This window comes from Salmo trutta, chromosome 1, assembly GCF_901001165.1.
Source record: "Salmo trutta chromosome 1, fSalTru1.1, whole genome shotgun sequence".
Lineage (NCBI taxonomy): Eukaryota > Metazoa > Chordata > Actinopteri > Salmoniformes > Salmonidae > Salmo > Salmo trutta.
In genome coordinates this window covers 74,657,655-74,677,101 of record NC_042957.1, presented here as the reverse complement: position 1 = coordinate 74,677,101, position 19,447 = coordinate 74,657,655, and the positions used below count along the sequence as shown (strand labels likewise).

At 42.1% G+C, this 19,447-nt stretch overlaps 1 protein-coding gene across 2 annotated transcripts in view; it reads left to right on the top strand.

Moving 5' to 3' along the window:
- Positions 1–17,208, top strand: part of LOC115207687 (NACHT, LRR and PYD domains-containing protein 12) — a 33,954-nt gene extending 16,746 nt beyond the window's left edge. The window contains exons 5-12 of one of the 2 annotated variants that reach the window (XM_029775061.1): positions 603–2,430; positions 4,547–4,720; positions 5,323–5,499; positions 5,676–5,849; positions 6,305–6,478; positions 15,871–16,041; positions 16,130–16,179; positions 16,325–17,208. In XM_029775061.1, the coding sequence (XP_029630921.1) occupies positions 603–2,430; positions 4,547–4,720; positions 5,323–5,499; positions 5,676–5,849; positions 6,305–6,478; positions 15,871–16,041; positions 16,130–16,179; positions 16,325–16,860 (3,284 nt within the window). In that variant the 3' untranslated portion in view covers positions 16,861–17,208. Of the gene's footprint in view, positions 1–602; positions 2,431–4,546; positions 4,721–5,322; positions 5,500–5,675; positions 5,850–6,304; positions 6,479–15,870; positions 16,042–16,129; positions 16,205–16,324 lie in introns of both variants that reach the window. The other variant, XM_029775070.1, reaches the window with a different exon arrangement.
- Positions 17,209–19,447: the final 2,239 nt, after the last annotated feature.

The following is a 19,447-nucleotide window of genomic DNA, read 5'->3' as shown; positions in this document are numbered from 1 at the left end:
CTGATAAAGGAGTAGGATGAGGAATGGTGAAGAATTAGTTGACTAGTGACACATTAAGAAAAACACTATGAAAACCCCACAGCACCTCACTAGACCTTATAGTGGTTTGTTAGTAGACAGTCCCATGAAAACCCCACAGCACCACACTAGACCTTATAGTGGTTTATTAGTAGACAGTCTCATGAAAACCCCACAGCACCACACTAGACCTTATAGTGGTTTATTAGTAGACAGTCTCATGAAAACCCCACAGCACCACACTAGACCTTATAGTGGTTTATTAGTAGACAGTCTCATGAAAACCCCACAGCACCACACTAGACCTTATAGTGGTTTATTAGTAGACAGTCTCATGAAAACCCCACAGCACCACACTAGACCTTATAGTGGTTTATTAGTAGACAGTCTCATGAAAACCCCACAGCACCACACTAGACCTTATAGTGGTTTATTAGTAGACAGTCTCATGAAAACCCCACAGCACCACACTAGACCTTATAGTGGTTTATTAGTAGACAGTCTCATCCATATGAGTTGAAAGGTGGATAAAACTTCATCTTATGCTCTAACTAAGCTGTTTTATTCTGACTCTGTCCTTACAGAACTCATACAGAGAGTTAAAGAGGAACATAAAGCCAGTCTGAAGAAGAAGTTTAACTTTGTGTTTGAAGGCACTGAAGAGGAAGAAACTTCCCTGAACAGCATCTACACACAGCTCTATATCACATTGGGAGAGAATGAAGGAGTTAATGAAGAACATGAGGTTTGGCAGATTGAATATACATCCAGGAGAGAAACATCGTCATACACTCCAATCAACTCTAATGACATATTCAAACCCTTAGCTGGACAAGAGAAAGAAGAGAAGAGACCCATCAAAACGGTGCTGACAAAGGGCATTGCTGGCATTGGAAAAACAGTCTCCGTGCAGAAGTTCGTCCTTGACTGGGCTGAAGGAAAAGCCAATCAGGATTTGGATTTCATCTTTGTGCTCCCTTTCAGAGAGCTGCATTCAATCAAAGATGATGAGTTAAGTCTTCATGGACTTATAAATGACTTCCACCCTGAACTTACAGAGATAGAAAATGCAAATATATATGCTACGAGCAAAGTTCTGTTCATCTTTGATGGTCTGGATGAAAAGCGACATCCACTAAAATTCAATACCAAGAGGGTGACTGATGTTACAAAGACAGGTAACAATGTAGATGTATTGGTGACAAACCTCATTGAGGAGAAGCTGCTTCCCAAAGCTCTGATCTGGATAACCTCTAGACCTGCAGCAGCCAATCAGATTCCCCGTAGATACATCAACCTGGTGACAGAAGTACGAGGGTTCGATGAGCGACAGAAAGAGGAGTACTTCAAGAAGAGGGTCAAGAATGGGGAAGTGGCCAGAAGAATCATTGCACACATTACAACATCAAGAACCTTCAAAATCATGTGCCACATACCAGTCTTCTGTTGGATTTCCGCTAAGGTTCTTGAGGAACTGTTGAGAGAAAATGTGAATGGAGAAATCCCTACAACTCTGACTGAGATGTACACTCACTTTCTGCTTATTCAAATACAGCTGGCACAAAAGGATCCTGGGCATGAGAGAGATAAACAGAAGATCTGGGAATCAAATAAAGACTTCCTTCTGAAACTGGGAAAGCTAGCGTTTGAACATCTGGAGAAACGCAATCTCATGTTCTATGAGGAAGACCTGAATGAATATGGCATTGACATCAGTGAAGTTGCAGTCTACTCTGCGTTGTGCACAGAAATCTTTAAAGAAGAGAAGGTGTACAAAAAGAAGGTGTACTGCTTCATGCATCTGACCATTCAGGAGTTTGTTGCTGCCCTCTTTGTTTTCCACTGTTTCACAACCAAGAGCCTCAAGACGTCATCGAGCCTCAAGTCTTTCCTGATGGAAGGTTCAGAACCATATCTCAAAGCTATCTTGGAGAAGGAGCCTGTAGACCTTCCCTTAGATGAGTTGATGGAGATTACCATGTACAATTCTGTGTCTAGAGAAAATGGAGAGATGGACATGTTCCTCCGCTTCCTTCTTGGAATGTCTATGGAATCCGTTCAGTGTCTCCTACAAGGCCTGCTGCCAAAGACAGAGAACAGTTCAGAGATTGTTAAAGAAATGAAGATAATACTTAAGGAGATGGATCTAATTGATGTGTCCCCTGAGAGGTGCCTCAATCTCTTCTCTTTGACTGAGGAAGTTAAAGACCATTCCCTACATGAAGACATTCAGAGATATCTGTCAGAAAAGGAAGCAGACAGAGAGCTCTCACCCGCTCATTGCTCAGTTCTGGCCTATGTACTTCTGATGTCAGAGAAGGTGTTGGATGAGTTTGTCCTGAAGAAATATAAAACCTCCCAAAAGGGGTTTTTCAGACTTCTTCCAGCTGTGAGGAACTGCAGAAAGGCAATGTAAGAAAGATCGTCAAAATTCACACATACCAAATAACAATGAATATACTGAATTGTTATTATTTCATTACCCATTAACTCTTTGACCTGAACTGCAATAAGCATGCTTTTGAGAAATCAGCATAGTCTGTATTTGGATGGCTGTTAGTATGGAACATATGCACTGGTGTAGCTCAGTTTCTCCGGACCCCCATAAAGTCGGCATTTGGGACCCCCCCCCCCCATGATGTGGTTATCTTCGGTAATATGGCACGACCTTGATCAGATAAAGCTTTTGTGCTAGGTTTTTGTGCACAACTTGGTCTTACCTTTTGTTTATCCATCTTGAACAACGCACTCACTCTCCAGCCGAGTCCGACCTGATTCACTAACTTTTTTTTAACTTGATAGCCAATTAACTGAGGAAGCAGAGGCAGGCAGCAATTAGATGCATGAAAACGATATTGTCTGATTCACCTACCACCCATGTAGATTGGACACCACGCTTGCTACATGTGGAAATTAAAAAGGAGGGTTACTGTCAAAATTATTTGTTTAAATATTTTTTTTAAATTCAGACACAGGTGTGAGATGACGGGCGCATGGGCCCCCAGAGTATACTAGGCCCACTTGATCTCGCATGCCCAACTATAAGAGGAGAGGAAGGCTACTTAACTGAATGTTATTTTCTTAGCCAGGCCTATCTTTCCAAAGAAAACACAATTTAATGATATCTCTATTTGAGCAAAATAAGTAGTTTTTGTGATCACAAGAAAATCCTAATAATTTAGGTAAATAGCGCCACAGTCAGGGAGAAAAATCTGAATGTTCAATCATAAAGTGAGAACAATTAGTTTCCCTGGCTGATATGGCTGCTACTTTAACAGTAAAAAAATAATTTCCAACCCTAGAATATAATTTCTCAACTGAAAACTCTCAATTTCTACTGGATATCCCCTTTAAAGCTGGAATCCGCACAGCGCCACTGTTCACCCCAATATCTTTATTAGTGTTTTTGTTTTGTTTAAGAAATGGAGGAGAGGAGTGTCCAGCAGCGTGTTCTATCGCGCCTGCAATGATGTTGGGGGGAACAAAACAGTGTTCGTTGTTTGAAGTAACTTCTTTGTTGTTGTAATATCCCAAAAGCACGTGGCAGTTTCACCAAGAGCGGACTCCAGCTTTAATGGTATAGACGTTCTAGCGTCATGCTTTTTTGGCCTGATTGTTTGGCACTCTGGGGGCCTCAAGTTGAATGTTTGGCACTCTGGGGGGCCTCAAGTTGAATGTTTGGCACTCTCCAGGGTTAATAAAGAAAAATCTAAAACAATTACTGTGTATTTACAAACCCCTTCTCCAAATGGATTACTCATTTACTCATTCACTTGTCAATTTATAAATTACAGTGCATGGAAAATGCTTTTATTTCTATCGGAAAAAAAGAAAGTAGATGCTTTTTCAAACATTGAACTTTTGGGGTGGCAGGTAGCCTCGTGGTTAGAGCGTTGGGCCAGTAACCGAAAGTTTGTTAGATCGAATCCCTGAGCTGTAAAAATCTGTCGTTCTGCCCCTGAACAAGGTAGTTCACCCACTGTTCCTAGGCTGTCATTGTAAATAAGAATTTCTTCTTAACTGACTTGCCTAGTTAAATAAAGGTTAAATAAAATACAAAAATTCCACTTGGAACCGTCAGGTTTGCTCGACCTTATTCATGGTTTCCTCACGCGTAAAGGTGGTGGAATTAAGTCAAGGGCAGAATACGGCATATTTGTAGACACATCTCCACCACACCTTCATTTATTCAAGCTCCACCTCAAATGAATAGTGGGTGAATAGCATTCAAGGTCAAAAATACTCAGAGAAAAGCACATAAAAAGGGAATAACATTCCATTTAAGCGCGCTTAACTCGGGGCCTGTGTGCAAACAGAAATGATGGAGAACTGTGCAGATCCAAATCCTCACAGGAATAATTAGGGCAGCAGGTAGTCTAGCAGTTAACACCGATGGACCAGGAACTGCAAGGTTGCTGGTTCGAATCCCTGAGTTGACTAGGTGAAAAGCAAGGCCCTTAACCCTAATCGCTCTTGTAAGTCTGCTAAATGACTCAAATGTAGGCTAAATTTTCCTCTGTTTCTGCAGATTTGAAGGCGTTTATCTGGATAGATGGTACTGTGCAACGTTGGCCTCAGCTCTCCAGTTACCAAACTCACCATTGAGAGAACTGCACCTGATAGATTCAATCTGGCTGGATTCAGAAGTGGATGTGCTCTGTACTGGACTGTCTAGCCGAGACTGTAAACTGGAAGCACTGAGGCAATTGAAGAGATTATTTATTTGATTGATTAAAATAGAAAAATACATTTTATGTCAGCAAGTGCCATTGAATGATGAGGTAACATTTTCTTTCTTGTATGTGTTAATATTTTCTTTGTCACTACAATGACCATTTAGGCAAACATTTGCCTCAAATTGACTTATGCCGCGTTCACGTGCTAGTAGCAACTAGGAAACTCAGAAATCTTTGACTTGCTAACTGGTTGTAGTTATACGCGTGCCGCGTTCAACTAGTTAGCAAGTCGGAAATGTAATAGTTTCCTTGTTCTGACTAGCACGTGAATGCGGCATTAATCGAGCATCTGTTGCAATTATGCAAGATTTTAGTTCTGGTTGTCCAAGATTACATGTTACTGCAAACCATGTGCTAATGCCACGCCAAAACAAACTTTCTCATTCGTCGTCGCATCAGTCTGGTGACAGATGCTACGATACCAGTTATGTTACGTGCATCTGTCCACAAGAGGTTAAGTAACATGTAATTACACGTACATTTATAATAGCATGTCTCACAAAAAAAATCTGCCTCAATGTGTTGATGAAACAAGCTGCCTTAAAATGCATTATATCTGCAATTGCAGTCTCTGCGGGAATGGACTCTCAAACGAGGGACGTGATCATTTGGTCTCGTCTATGAAAACAGTTCTCAGCTGCAACCTGAGAGAGCTGGGCTTGAGTAACTTCACACTGCAGGATTCTGTAGTTGAGGTACTCTCTACTGGACTAGGGAGTCAACACTGTAAACTGGAGATACTGAGGTCAGTAGTTTTTCTGTTAGTACATTCATTTGGACTGTGAATTCAAAGTCATTCATTTCTTTGTCAGGGGTTGTTTGATTTACAAAATAAATGCAGGCATTTGATTTAGCATGTTGATATCTTTGAATTACAAAAAAATGCATGTTTTAATAAAATGAAATACATCTTGTGTACAGGCTGAATCGAAATACACTACACAACAACTTCTGTGAAGTACTAGTCTCAGCTATCAGCTCAAATTCCTCTCATCTGAAAGAGCTGGACATTGTTCACTGTGACCTGATCGATTCAAGAGTGGAGCTTCTCTCCACTGGACTCAAAAGTCCACACTGTAAACTGGAGAAATTGAGGTCAGTATGTTTCTTGTTCTCAGGTTTGTATTACCTGAAGGATATAGCCTGATTTATGTTCACTGATCTCCACATTCAACTCCACACTTTTAATGTTAAAGACATTTTATGGAGGATTTCTAAAACATCCCATGGATGTTGTGGACAGGCAGTGATCAGGGAAAGTTATACCAAATTCCAAGACACTAAGTACATATTCCTTGGAGCAAGGTCAAAATAATTAAGAGGGATGTCATTAAGAGGCCAATGTTGATTTTAAGACAGCTACAGAGTTCAACAGCTGATATAGGAGAAAACTGTGCATGGATCAAAAAGAGATCTGGGACACAGGCTAAAAGGTTTGGGCCAAATCCAACAAAACAGGTAGCTGAGTAAAACTGTTTCAATCGTGGTGGTGGCTGGCAGGGACTGGAGAATATCTGTCTTCATATTTTTCTTTGAAATGTTTCATTTAGGCTCTATCAATGTAATCTCAATAACGCAAGTTGTGAAGCACTGGCGTCAGCCATTAAGACCATCCCCTCACACCTGAGAGAGCTGGACCTGAGTAACAACGACCTGAAGGATTCAGGCATAAAGCTGCTGTCTGCTGCCCTGGGGAATCCCCACTGTAAACTGGAGACTCTGAGGTTGGTAGGCTACTCTCTTTTCTATGTTTTGTTATTATATTGATTGAATAATAACGTTTGAAAATAACAACTCATTTGCATATACATATGGGCTTAATTTAATAAATTAGCATGAAATGACTCTCTATCCAACCAACTCTTTCTAAGGTATCGGCCCACGAGACTTTTTAACTGTCCCATCACAATCTCCTGTCAACTTTTACCATGGCTTTTACCCAAAGACATGCGACATTAGGCTACGTATCCATGATTGGTGTCATCTAGGGCTCTCTTCAAGCTGTCAAACTGAAGCATTACAGATTCCTTGTGGCTACGTATCCATGATTGGTGTCATCTAGGGCTCTATTCAAGCTGTCAAACTGAAGCATTACAGATTCCTTGTGGCTACGTATCCATGATTGGTGTCATCTAGGGCTCTATTCAAGCTGTCAAACTGAAGCATTACAGATTCCTTGTGGCTACGTATCCATGATTGGTGTCATCTAGGGCTCTATTCAAGCTGTCAAACTGAAGCATTACAGATTCCTTGAAAGAAATGTGAAGGTAATTTCTGATTCATCTGACATGCAGCTTTTAACGTGAATGCATTATCCGACATGCAGCGTTTAACGTGAATGCATTATCCGCCATGCAGCGTTTAACGTGAATGCATTATCCGACATGCAGCGTTTAACGTGAATGCATTATCCGCCATGCAGCGTTTAACGTGAATGCATTATCCGACATGCAGCGTTTAACGTGAATGCATTATCCGACATGCAGCGTTTAACGTGAATGCATTATCCGCCATGCAGCGTTTAACGTGAATGCATTATCCGCCATGCAGCGTTTAACGTGAATGCATTATCCGACATGCAGCGTTTAACGTGAATGCATTATCCGACATGCAGCGTTTAACGTGAATGCATTATCCGACATGCAGCGTTTAACGTGAATGCATTATCCGACATGCAGCGTTTAACGTGAATGCATTATCCGACATGCAGCGTTTAACGTGAATGCATTATCCGACATGCAGCGTTTAACGTGAATGCATTATCCGACATGCAGCGTTTAACGTGAATGCATTATCCGCTCAAGCAGGAACATAGCCTTTACATTTCAACCCTGCTGTAAACATTTTTAGTAGCCTATGGTCGGGTAAAACGTTGGCCTTTTTATAAATGCATTTCATGCAATTCTACGTCATTTTACATGACTGGAGACATGGGCAGAAACTTTTGTTTTTATACCGCACAAATGATTGAAATGGCAGGCTACTTTGACACTGACAAACTGACCAAGGTAAAGTTGGTTTTATATTCACACATTCAGACATTCAACAGACATTCGCCAAAAGCAATTTAAAAATGTAAAAATCAATAACTAATTCACCGTTTGTCACAGAATCATCAAACTTGATATGATTTATTCTATAAATGTCTAACATACTTTTACAACCTTTGTTTTGAGGAAAGATTTCAGTTTAGATTTTTATAGAAATACATCAAATCTATAAGATGCCATTTAAAGCGGTATAAATCAATAACTAATTTACCGTTTGTCACAGAAACATCAAACTAGATATGATTTATTCTATAAATGTCTAGCATACTTTTACAACCTTTGTTTTGAGGAACAATTCCAGTTGACTTGATAGAAATACATAATCTATCAAATGCCATTTAAAGCGGTATAAATGAATAACGTTTTCAGTGATTATGACAGAATCGTCAAACTAGATATGATTTATTCTATAAATGTCTAGCATACTTTTACAACCTTTGCTTTAAGTAGAAATTCCAGTTTTGATTTGATAGAAATACATAAAATCTCAAATATTGCCTTTAAAGATGAAGAAATCAATAACTAATTCAGTGATTGTCGCAGAAAAAAGTGAAAATATGCATTTATTTGCAATAACTTTAAAGACATTTTAATTTCAAGTGCAATTTGTTCTATATGAAGTTGTACAATATTTACAATCTTAAATTGTATGCTAAATCAATGTTTGCATTTTTAGTGCAACAGATCAAATCGAAGTTTATTTGTCACGTGCGCCGAATACAACAGGTGAAGAAGACCTTACAGTGAAATGCTTACTTACAGGCTCTAACCAATGGTGCGGAAAAAAGGTGTGTGTGTGTGTGTGTGTGTGTGTGTGTGTGTGTGTGTGTGTGTGTGTGTAGGTAAGTAAAGAAATAAATAAAACAACAGTAAAAAGACATTTGAAAATAAGAGTAGCAAGGCTATATACAGACATCGGTTAGTCAGGCTTATTGAGGTAGTGTGTACATGTAGGTATGGTTAAAGTGACTATGCATATATGATGAACAGAGAGTAGCAGTAGCGTAAAAAGAGGGGTTGGCGGGTGGTGGGACACAATGCAGATAGCCCAGTTAGCCAATGTGCGGGAGCGCTGGTTGGTCGGGCCAATTGAGGTCGTATGTACATGGATGTATAGTTAAAGTGACCATGCATATAAGATTAACAGAGAGTAGCAGCAGTGTAAAAGAGGGGTTTGGGGGGGGGCACACAATGCAAATAGTCTGGGTAACCATTTGGTTACCTGTTCAGGAGTTTTATGGCTTGGGGGTAAAAACTGTTGAGAAGCCTTTTTGTCCTAGACTTGGCACTCCGGTACTGCTTGTCATGCGGTAGTAGAGAGAACAGTCTATGACTGGGGTGGCTGGGGTCTTTGACAATATTTAGGGCCTTCCTCTGACACCGCCTGGTGTAGAGGTCCTGGATGGCAGGCAGCTTAGCCCCAGTGATGTACTGGGCCGTACGCACTACCCTCTGAAGTGCCTTGCGGTCGGAGGCCGAGCAATTGCTGTACCAGGCAGTGATGCAACCGGTCAGGATGCTCTCGAAGTTGCAGCTGTAGAACCTTTTGAGGATCTCAGGACCCATGCCAAATCTTTTTAGTTTCCTGAGGGGGAATAGGCTTTGTCTTGCCCTCTTCACAACTGTCTTGGTGTGTTTGGACCATTCTAGTTTGTTGTTGATGTGGACACCAAGGAATTTGAAGCTCTCAACCTGCTCCACTACAGCCCCGTTGATGAGAATGGGGATGTGCTCGGTGCTCCTTTTCCTGTAGTCCACAATCATCTCCTTAGTCTTGGTTACGTTGAGGGATATGTTATTCTGGCACCACCCGGCCAGGTCTTTGACATCCTCCCTATAGGCTGTCTCGTCGTTGTCGGTGATCAGGCCTACCACTGTTGTGTCGTCAGCAAACTTAATGATGGTTTTGGAGTCATGCCTGGCCATGCAGTCGTGGGTGAACAGGGAGTACAGGAGGGGACTGAGCACGCACCCCTGGGGAGCTCCAGTGTTGAGGATCAGCGTGGCAGATGTGTTGCTACCTACCCTCACCACCTGGGGGCGGCCCGTCAGGAAGTCCAGGATCCACATTTTAAAGTAGTTAAAAGGCACAACAGTTATGTATTTATACGTATCTAATTTAACAGCAAAGAGGCCCCTTCCAATCATTTTCAATTTTGGCTTTGTAAAATTCCTTCTTTGTCATCCTCAGACAAGCTGAATGGTACCATCTTCTGAGGTAATAGATTCACCTGTTCAACACTTACAGCCAAATGTTTAATACCCCGGGTATTCCCAGAACACATTCTGGAGAGTCTATAGATTCAGTGGCCACTTTATTAGGTACAGCCCCCTTTGCATCTGGAACAGTGTGAATTCAAAACAGTTGATGAAACTGGGAAAGGAGATAGACTGTTCAAGTTTTTAAGTCCAGTTGGAGTTTATTACAGTCTGAGTGTTGGAATTATTTAAAAAAACAGTTTTGGAACTTTTCTGAGTCACAAAAGACCATCACAGACTGTGCTATTTGCAAATCTTTTAAAACATCCAGAAAGACATTGGTCCTAGAAGGGCATTTATACTTTAAAATACATATTTTATGTGAGTGGATGTGGATGAAAGAATTCTGCCAATGTTTTAATGGCCTAGTTTCATATTTGTTTCTTTACCTCCAACTCTATATATCCAAGTGAGCCTATGAGGACCTTGGGGATCAGATTTACCATTATACCCATTGATCAAACGTATAACAGACAGACACTGCTCAAAAGGAGTTGTTTGGGATATCTACACTCAGTTGCCACTTTATTAGGTTCACCACCCTATCCATGAAAATAAATTGCTCCTACACACACCAAGTCCAGTGGTCTTGGCTTGCTAGACACTAAAGCATGCAGAGAAGTATTCAGGTATTCTGTTACTGTTTGTTTGAACTTTAGAATGTGCAAAATGAAAGTTCTTTGTTTCTGGCCATTTTGAGCCTGTAATCGAACCCACAAATGCTGATGCTCCAGATACTCAACTAGTCTAAAGGCCAGTTTTATTGCTTCTCTATTCAGAACAATAGTTTTCAGCTGTGCTAACATAATTACAAAAGGGTTTTCTAATGATCAATTAGCCTTTAAATGATCAACTTGCATTAGCTAACACAACGTGCCATTGGAACACAGGAGTGATGGTTGCTGATAATGGGCCTCTGTACGCCTATGTAGATATTCCATTAAAACTCTGCCGTTTCCAGTTACAATAATAATTTACAATATTAACAATGTACACTGTATTTCTGATCAATTTGATTATATTTTAATGGACAAAAAAAATTGCTTTTCTTTCAAAAACAAGGACATTTCTAAGTGACCCAAACTTTTGAACGGTAGTGTATGTTATGGTTCACTCTTAGTTTTCCTTATTTCCACTGTGGAATGTCCATATTGATCCTCTTGGTTGTCTTGGTCCTCTTGATCCATCCAGCTGTTCTTTGTTAATCAGACCTGACCCCTTCATCCTGTAGTTTTTTCCTGTAATCTAATTGAATATGACTGAAGATGCAGAATTTTATGCCAGGCCCCTTCTAACAGGGTATAACAGACTAGTTAGAACTTTGACCCCATGCCCTCTAGACGGTCTACATGCCCTCTATCAAATCAAAACTGGATTTTTTCCACAAAACAAAAGTTGTAAAAGTATACTAGACATTTATAGAATAAATCATATCTAGTTTGATGATTCTGTGACAAACGGTGAATTAGTCTGTTGAATGTCTGTTGAATGTTAGAATATGTGAATATAAAACCAACTTTACCTCAGTGACAAACTGACAATCTGAGATTAATAAAACTACCTTGTCTTGAATCCATCAACAGCCTAGGCCTAGGTGTGTGGAGAGACACATTGTAGGCTACAATATGAGGAGGAAATTATAGTCCTAAAAATGTTTTTCTTGTTTCACTGACTCACCCAATGATGCGCTGCTCACTCACTGGTGATGGCGATTTGCTTATGCCAAATGCCCCTCTCTCTCTAGCCTAAAGCATATTTTATTTAACTAGGCAAGTCAGTTAAGAACAAATTCTTATTTACAAAGACGGCCTACCCGACCAAACCCTCCCCTTACCCGGATGATGCTGGGCTATTTATGCGCCGCCCTATGGGACTCCCGATCACGGCCATTGTGATACAGCCCGGGATCGAACCCGGGTCTGTAGTGACGCCTCTAGCACTGAGATGACAAGCATTTCATTACACCCACAATAACATCTGCTAAACACGTGTATGTGACCAATACAATTTGATGCAGTGCCTTACACCGCAGTGCCACTCAGGATGTCTAGTGTCTAACATGTTCCCGACTGTAGGCTATTCCTTGTTATTTGGCTACAATCCACAGCTAGGCTCAATAGTTAAATATATATATATATATATATATATATATACTGCTCAAAAAAATAAAGGGAACACTTAAACACAATGTAACTCCAAGTCAATCACACTTCTGTGAAATCAAACTGTCCACTTAGGAAGCAACACTGATTGACAATACATTTCACATGCTGTTGTGCAAATGGAATAGACAACAGGTGGAAATTATAGGCAATTAGCAAGACACCCCCAATAAAGGAGTGGTTCTGCAGGTGGGGACCACAGACCATTTCTCAGTTCCTATGCTTCCTGGCTGATGTTTTGGTCACTTTTGAATGCTGGCGGGGCTTTCACTCTAGTGGTAGCATGAGACGGAGTCTACAACCCACACAAGTGGCTCAGGTAGTGCAGCTCATCCAGGATGGCACATCAATGTGAGCTGTGGCAAGAAGGTTTGCTGTGTCTGTCAGCGTAGTGTCCAGAGCATGGAGGCGCTACCAGGAGACAGGCCAGTACATCAGGAGACGTGGAGGAGGCCGTAGGAGGGCAACAACCCAGCAGCAGGACCGCTACCTCCGCCTTTGTGCAAGGAGGAGCAGGAGAAGCACTGCCAGAGCCCTGCAAAATGACCTCCAGCAGGCCACAAATGTGCATGTGTCTGCTCAAACGGTCAGAAACAGACTCCATGAGGGTGGTATGAGGGCCCGACGTCCACAGGTGGGGGTTGTGCTTACAGCCCAACACCGTGCAGGACGTTTGGCATTTGCCAGAGAACACCAAGATTGGCAAATTCGCCACTGGTGCCCTGTGCTCTTCACAGATGAAAGCAGGTTCACACTGAGCACGTGACGGACGTGACAGAGTCTGGAGACGCCGTGGAGAACTTTCTGCTGCCTGCAACATCCTCCAGCATGATTGGTTTGGTGGTGGGTCAGTCATGGTGTGGGGTGGCATTTCTTTGGGGGGCCGCACAGCCCTCCATGTGCTCGCCAGAGGTAGCCTGACTGCCATTAGGTACCGAGATGAGATCCTCAGACCCCTTGTGAGACCATATGCTGGTGCGGTTGGCCCTGGGTTCCTCCTAATGCAAGACAATGCTAGACCTCATGTGGCTGGAGTGTGTCAGCAGTTCCTGCAAGAGGAAGGCATTGATGCTATGGACTGGCCCGCCCGTTCTCCAGACCTGAATCCAATTGAGCACATCTGGGACATCATGTCTCGCTCCATCCACCAACGCCACGTTGCACCACAGACTGTCCAGGAGTTGGCGGATGCTTTAGTCCAGGTTTGGGAGGAGATCCCTCAGGAGACCATCCGCCACCTCATCAGGAGCATGCCCAGGCGTTGTAGGGAGGTCATACAGGCACGTAGAGGCCACACACACTACTGAGCCTCATTTTGACTTGTTTTAAGGACATTACATCAAAGTTGGATCAGCCTGTAGTGTGGTTTTCCACATTAATTTTGAGTGTGACCCCAAATCCAGACCTCCATGGGTTGATAAATTGGATTTCCATTGATTATTTTTGTGATTTTATTGTCAGCACATTCAACTATGTAAAGAAAAAAGTATTTAATAGGATTATTTCTTTCATTCAGATCTAGGATGTGTTGTTTAAGTGTTCCCTTTATTTTTTTGAGCAGTATATATATATATATATATATTTAACTATTGATACTCTGTGGCTAAATTATAGGCCTTCTCGTGGTGTAGGCTATTCTGAACGATTTAATTTCTTTCTGAACAGAGAGCAGTAATTATACAACTTTGTCAAATGTATTTCAATTTATCATGGGGTGCTGCAGTTCGTTCAGAACCCTTCGCGGCTATGATTTTATAAGGAAATAAACAATGAAGTGCAACGCTGGAGAGATGAGAGTTGCAGGCTCATGTCTATCAGAGCAGAGAGGGAGAGAGATCATAGAAAGTGAATCTCATTCTACTTATGTGAGAGATACTGGCGCGCTTCTCACACAGCCACGACCATGCGTTGGTCTCAAACATAGGTTACAATGTTGCGTAAACCATAAAATCTACTTTTTCACATTAAATTTTTTTGTGGGGGCAGGAGAATTAACTAAGAGGCGACTCGAAAGAACTTTGATCGCTTTTACATTTACAATTTTTACATTGCAAAAAGTTATTTTTCATGCCAGGAGAGGTTTGTTTACTTACTTAGTTTACTTACTTACTGACTATTGTTCCCATGGGGAAATTTTGTTGCAGTGTCATGTACACATTTAAAGTGGCGTTTAAATACAAAACAAAATTGACAATACAATTTTCATAACAGTTACGTACCAATAAAAATAATAATAATACATAAAATAAAAAGACTAGCCTGCTGGCCTTACTGAGTCGATGGGAACATTAACCCGAGCTATTTAGGAGGGATATCACACCTGGCACAAATGAATGTCTAGTTATGTTTTGCCTGCTGAGGGGTGCCCTGTACCTGCTGAGAGGTGCCCTGTACCTGCTGAGAGGTGCCCTGTACCTGCGCCCAGAGGGGAGTAGTTCAAAGTCCGGGCACAGGGGGTGGCTTGGGTCTAAAATGATTTTGTGAGCCTTGCGGAGGGCCCTGACCTTAAAGATCTCATCCAGGCCTGTCTGTTTGACTCCAAGTACCTTGCTTGCTGTGGTGATAATCCTTCTCAGCATATTTCTCTGGTTGACAGTGGCATTGCCAAACCAACAAACAATACAAAAAGTTAAAATACTCTCAATAAAAGATTTGTAAAACCGAGTCGATATAGTACAGTCTACATTAAAAGATCCCAGCTTTTTGAGAAAGTACAGTCTCTGTTGGCTCTTTTTGTAGATCAGGTCTGTACATTTACTCCACTGAAGCTTATTGTCCAAAAGGACACCCAGATATTTGTATTCCTCTACAATCTCTATATGCTGACCTCTGATAGATGTTGCAGAGGTAGGTGTTGTACGCTTCCTGAAGTCTACTGTATGCACATCTCTTTGGTCTTGTTGGTATTGAGGACCAAGTGTGATTCCTCACACCACTCTACAAAGTCATCAAGGACCGGGCCATGATGTTCCATGAGGTACCGGATCTGGTCAAATAGGTTCCAGAACAAAACAGTCTAAAACGGAGAAGCTTAAATGAAGCACTGCTTAAACACAAGGCGGAAATGTTTTGTACCAAAAATTGCACCCAACAGTTGTGAACATCAATATACATCGCTCTAGAATTGAAGAGAACCAATGCATATTTATTAGACAATAGGAGAACGATAACAAATTGATTGATTTAGATTTTTCGTGTCAGCTTTCTTTTCTGACTGGCGAGTTTGTTTAGGCTACATTATCATCTTATCAAACATCAACAATGTTATATCCCACGAACGGGAACACTTACTGTAAGTAGTTGCTGTATCGGTGCGTTTAATCCCCATCGATAAATCAATTATGATAAATAAACACGTGGGTCAAAACTTTTTGTCCCATGTCTACGATTTCCGACGATACCCCCATCCTTTTGAGACATAGTTTCACACTTTTCCCCGCTAGTAAAGTACAGGAGAAAAGGTGGTTTGCACAGGTAATCCTATGAATATTGTCTGTTTCTATTTTGAAAGCAATCCTTTGGCCGATAGGTGTATCATAAAGTGGGCGTGTCTTGAGCCTTGCAATTTGGTCTCATGTCTGAATCTGCTGTGAGTGATAAAAGCAGGATTTAAGTGCCAAGGATCGTCATTACCTCTCCTTGCAGGCTGCCATTCTGTAGAGTCACAGAGGAAGGCTGTGATTCTCTGGCTTCAGCACTAATGTCAAACCCCTCCCACCTGAGAGAGCTGGACCTGAGCTACAATCACCCAGGAGACTCAGGAGTGAAGATGCTCTCTGCTACGATGGAAGATCCAGACTGTAGACTGAAAATCAAGTAAGTGCAGTTGATGAAAATAATGCAAGATACTCTATTAAGACCTTTGAGTATATTCACACTGTCTGTTCTCCTGCCTCTCACACAGTATTGACCACAACGAAGAGTGCTGGGTGAATCTGGAGCTGCTGAAGAAGTGTAAGAATGCATTATACTTGACATGGTACAAAAGTATTATACTACACATAAACATTGTTTTAAAATCGTTTGACAGCCCATGTAACAATACACTCCTGATTTAATCCAGTTGATCCTCTCCTCTTACCTCTTCTCTTGTCTACAGATGCCTGTGATCTCACACTGGACCCAAACACAGCAAACAAACACCTCTCTCTGTCTGAAGGAAACAGAGTGGTGAGATATGAGATTGAGGAACAGCCATATCCTGATCACCCGGAGAGATTTTATGGTGCTTTTCAGGTTCTTTGTAGAGAGGGTCTGACTGAGCGTCATTACTGGGAAATGGAGTCAACTGATGACGTTGTTCTCGGCGTGACGTACAAAGGAATCAAAAGAAAAGGCAGCATCAGTAATGACTTTGTCATTGGACAAAATGACAAGTCCTGGTGTATGGAGTACAAAACACATTTCTGTCATAATGGCGCAGATATTGAATTCCCCCCCTTTAGGGACCCCTCCAGGGACAGAATAGGAGTGTATCTGGACTGGCCGGCCGGCACTCTGTCCTTCTACACGGTCTTCTCTGACACATTGACCCACCTGTACACATTCCACACCACATTCACTGAGCCCCTCTATCCAGCTTTTGGACTAACCGGCTGTAACCCTTGCTCAGTGTCGTTGTGCCAGGTAGAGTAGCCTTTTCGGTCCTGGAGGAACACCTGGGGCTCCATGACAACAGTCACACACACCATCCTGTTCTAACCGTGTGACTTGATGGCGTTGACAGTGGTCATGAATTCAGATATGGACATGAATAAATCACAGTTGTCGTGAGAGGATTATATTGTATTCCTGTGACTATACATCCATGTTCTGTAAAACGCCTTTGACTTTGAATACGAGATATTTTATTAAGTGTGATCAAATCATTTGTAAATATTACTCGTTTGTTAAATGTGTTGCATCATACAAGAAACATACACCTGTCTGTGTACAGGAGGCCAGAGTTTCTCAAGAGAAATAAAGCTTTGGTTTAGACACTCATTTAATTTTAGCATTGACTGATATTGGTCAATGTTGGTGGTGAATATTGAAGTGAATTTGGTGGATGGCCAGATAGAGGTTTAAACACCCAACTTTCTGGACCAGATAGAGGTATAAACACACAACTTTCTAGACCAGATAGAGGTATAAACACACAACCTTCTAGACCAGATAGAGGTATAAACACACAACCTTCTAGACCAGATAGAGGTATAAACACACAACCTTAATTCCTTTTGATTATTTTTATACATAACAGGTTAGGAGCAGAAGCAGGGAGACTGAGTAGAGGGAATAGAAATGCGTATACGGTCCTCATATGTATTTTGACAGTAAAGCTACAATTTGGTTCTATAGTCCAGCATTTTTGGATTTGATATCAAATATTTAATATTAGACAGTATATAATTTCACCTTTTATTTGAGGGTATATTTTATGCATATCTGTTTCAACGTTTAGAAATGAAAGCACGTTACGTATCTAGTCCACCCATTTGAAGAAGTCATAAGTATTCTGACCAATTCACTTAGAGCAGTGTTTCCCAACTCCGGTCCCAGAGTAGTCTACTCCCAACGGCACACATTTTGTTGTTTCCCTGGAGGTACTCGAGGACCGGAGTTGGGAAACACTGTCTTGGAGTGTATTAAAGTAGTCAAATCTTTAATATTTAGTCCCATATTTCTTACACGCAATGACTACAAACTCCGATGCATTTGCAGTTTGTTCTGGTTGTGTTTTGGATTATGTTTTGCCCAATAGGAGCCTGAAATGTAGCCTGTTAGAGGTGAAGTACAGTAAAAAAAAATTGGCTGTTGCTTACCACAGACAACAGTAACACATCGGTTATCACAAAATGAGCACTGGACAACGTTTAGTACTCAAAATAGTACAAAACCACAACCACTTTTGGTTCAATGCAACTGAGATCTTCTAGACTGAAGACAGACAACAATGACAAGACACATTTCTACAAAAATAATAATATAATAATCATCTGCCATTTAGAAGACGCTTTTATCCAAAACAACTTAGTCATGGTGGTCCCGGGAATCGAACCCACTATCCTGGCATTGCAAGCGCCATGCTCTACAAACTAAACTACATTTAGCGACTTCCATTCAACTAAATATTTCCATTCAACTCCACACTGACTATGCATTCAACTAAAGTAGGCAAAAACAACCACACATCACAATCATTGCAAGTAAAACCTTCAAAAAAATAGCAGCTATCTGAAGGGATACGTTTTTCAGACGGATGGGCAGACACTGCTGTTCTAAACATCAAGGAAGGAAGTCACACGCCACATGATTCCAACAATTTAATACAACCATTGTTGAGAGACTCCCTTTCTTTCTTTGGATACTGTTTACCCTCCGTTACTCAGCAACTCTACAAACATTTAGGGGTGTGCCTCAGCCCATGCTTTTTAAGGGACTGCTGCTCTGACAGCTTGGTTACTGGGGGGTTGAACTGGCAACATCTAGTTTGTGTGTGTTAGTGTGTAGTGTGTGTAGCATATATGTTTATGGGTAGTTCAGAGTTGGTGGGGGACTGGAGGAGAGGAGAGGGGGTGGTAGTGGTAGTGCGGGACTGGAGGAGAGGAGGTGGTGGGGGGCTGGAGGAGAGGAGAGGGGGGGTGGTAGTGCGGGACTGGAGGAGAGGAGGTGGTGGGGGACTGGAGGAGAGGAGAGGGGGTGGTAGTGGTAGTGCGGGACTGGAGGAGAGGAGGTGGTGGGGGACTGGAGGAGAGGAGAGGGGGGTGGTAGTATGGGACTGGAGGAGAGGAGGTGGTGGGGGACTGGAGGAGAGGAGGTGGTGGGGGACTGGAGGAGAGGAGAGGGGGGTGGTAGTATGGGACTGGAGGAGAGGAGGTGGTGGGGGACTGGAGAGAGAGAGGGGGTGGTAGTATGGACTGGGGATAGGAAGGTGGTGTGGGAACTGGAGAAGAGGATCTGGGGTTGGTAGTATGTGGGATGGGGAGAGGATAGGGGGGTGGTAGTGTAGTAATGGGACTGGAGGAGAGGAGGTGGGTGGGGGACTGGAGGAGAGGAGGTGGTGGGGGACTGGATGAGGGAGAGGTGGTGTAGTATTTACTGGAGGAGAGGAGGTGGTGGAGGACTGGAGGAGAGGAGAGGGGGGTGGTAGTGGTATGCGGGACTGGAGGAGAGGAGGTGGTGGGGGACTGGAGGAGAGGAGAGGGGGTGGTAGTATGGGACTGGTGGAGAGGGTGGTGGA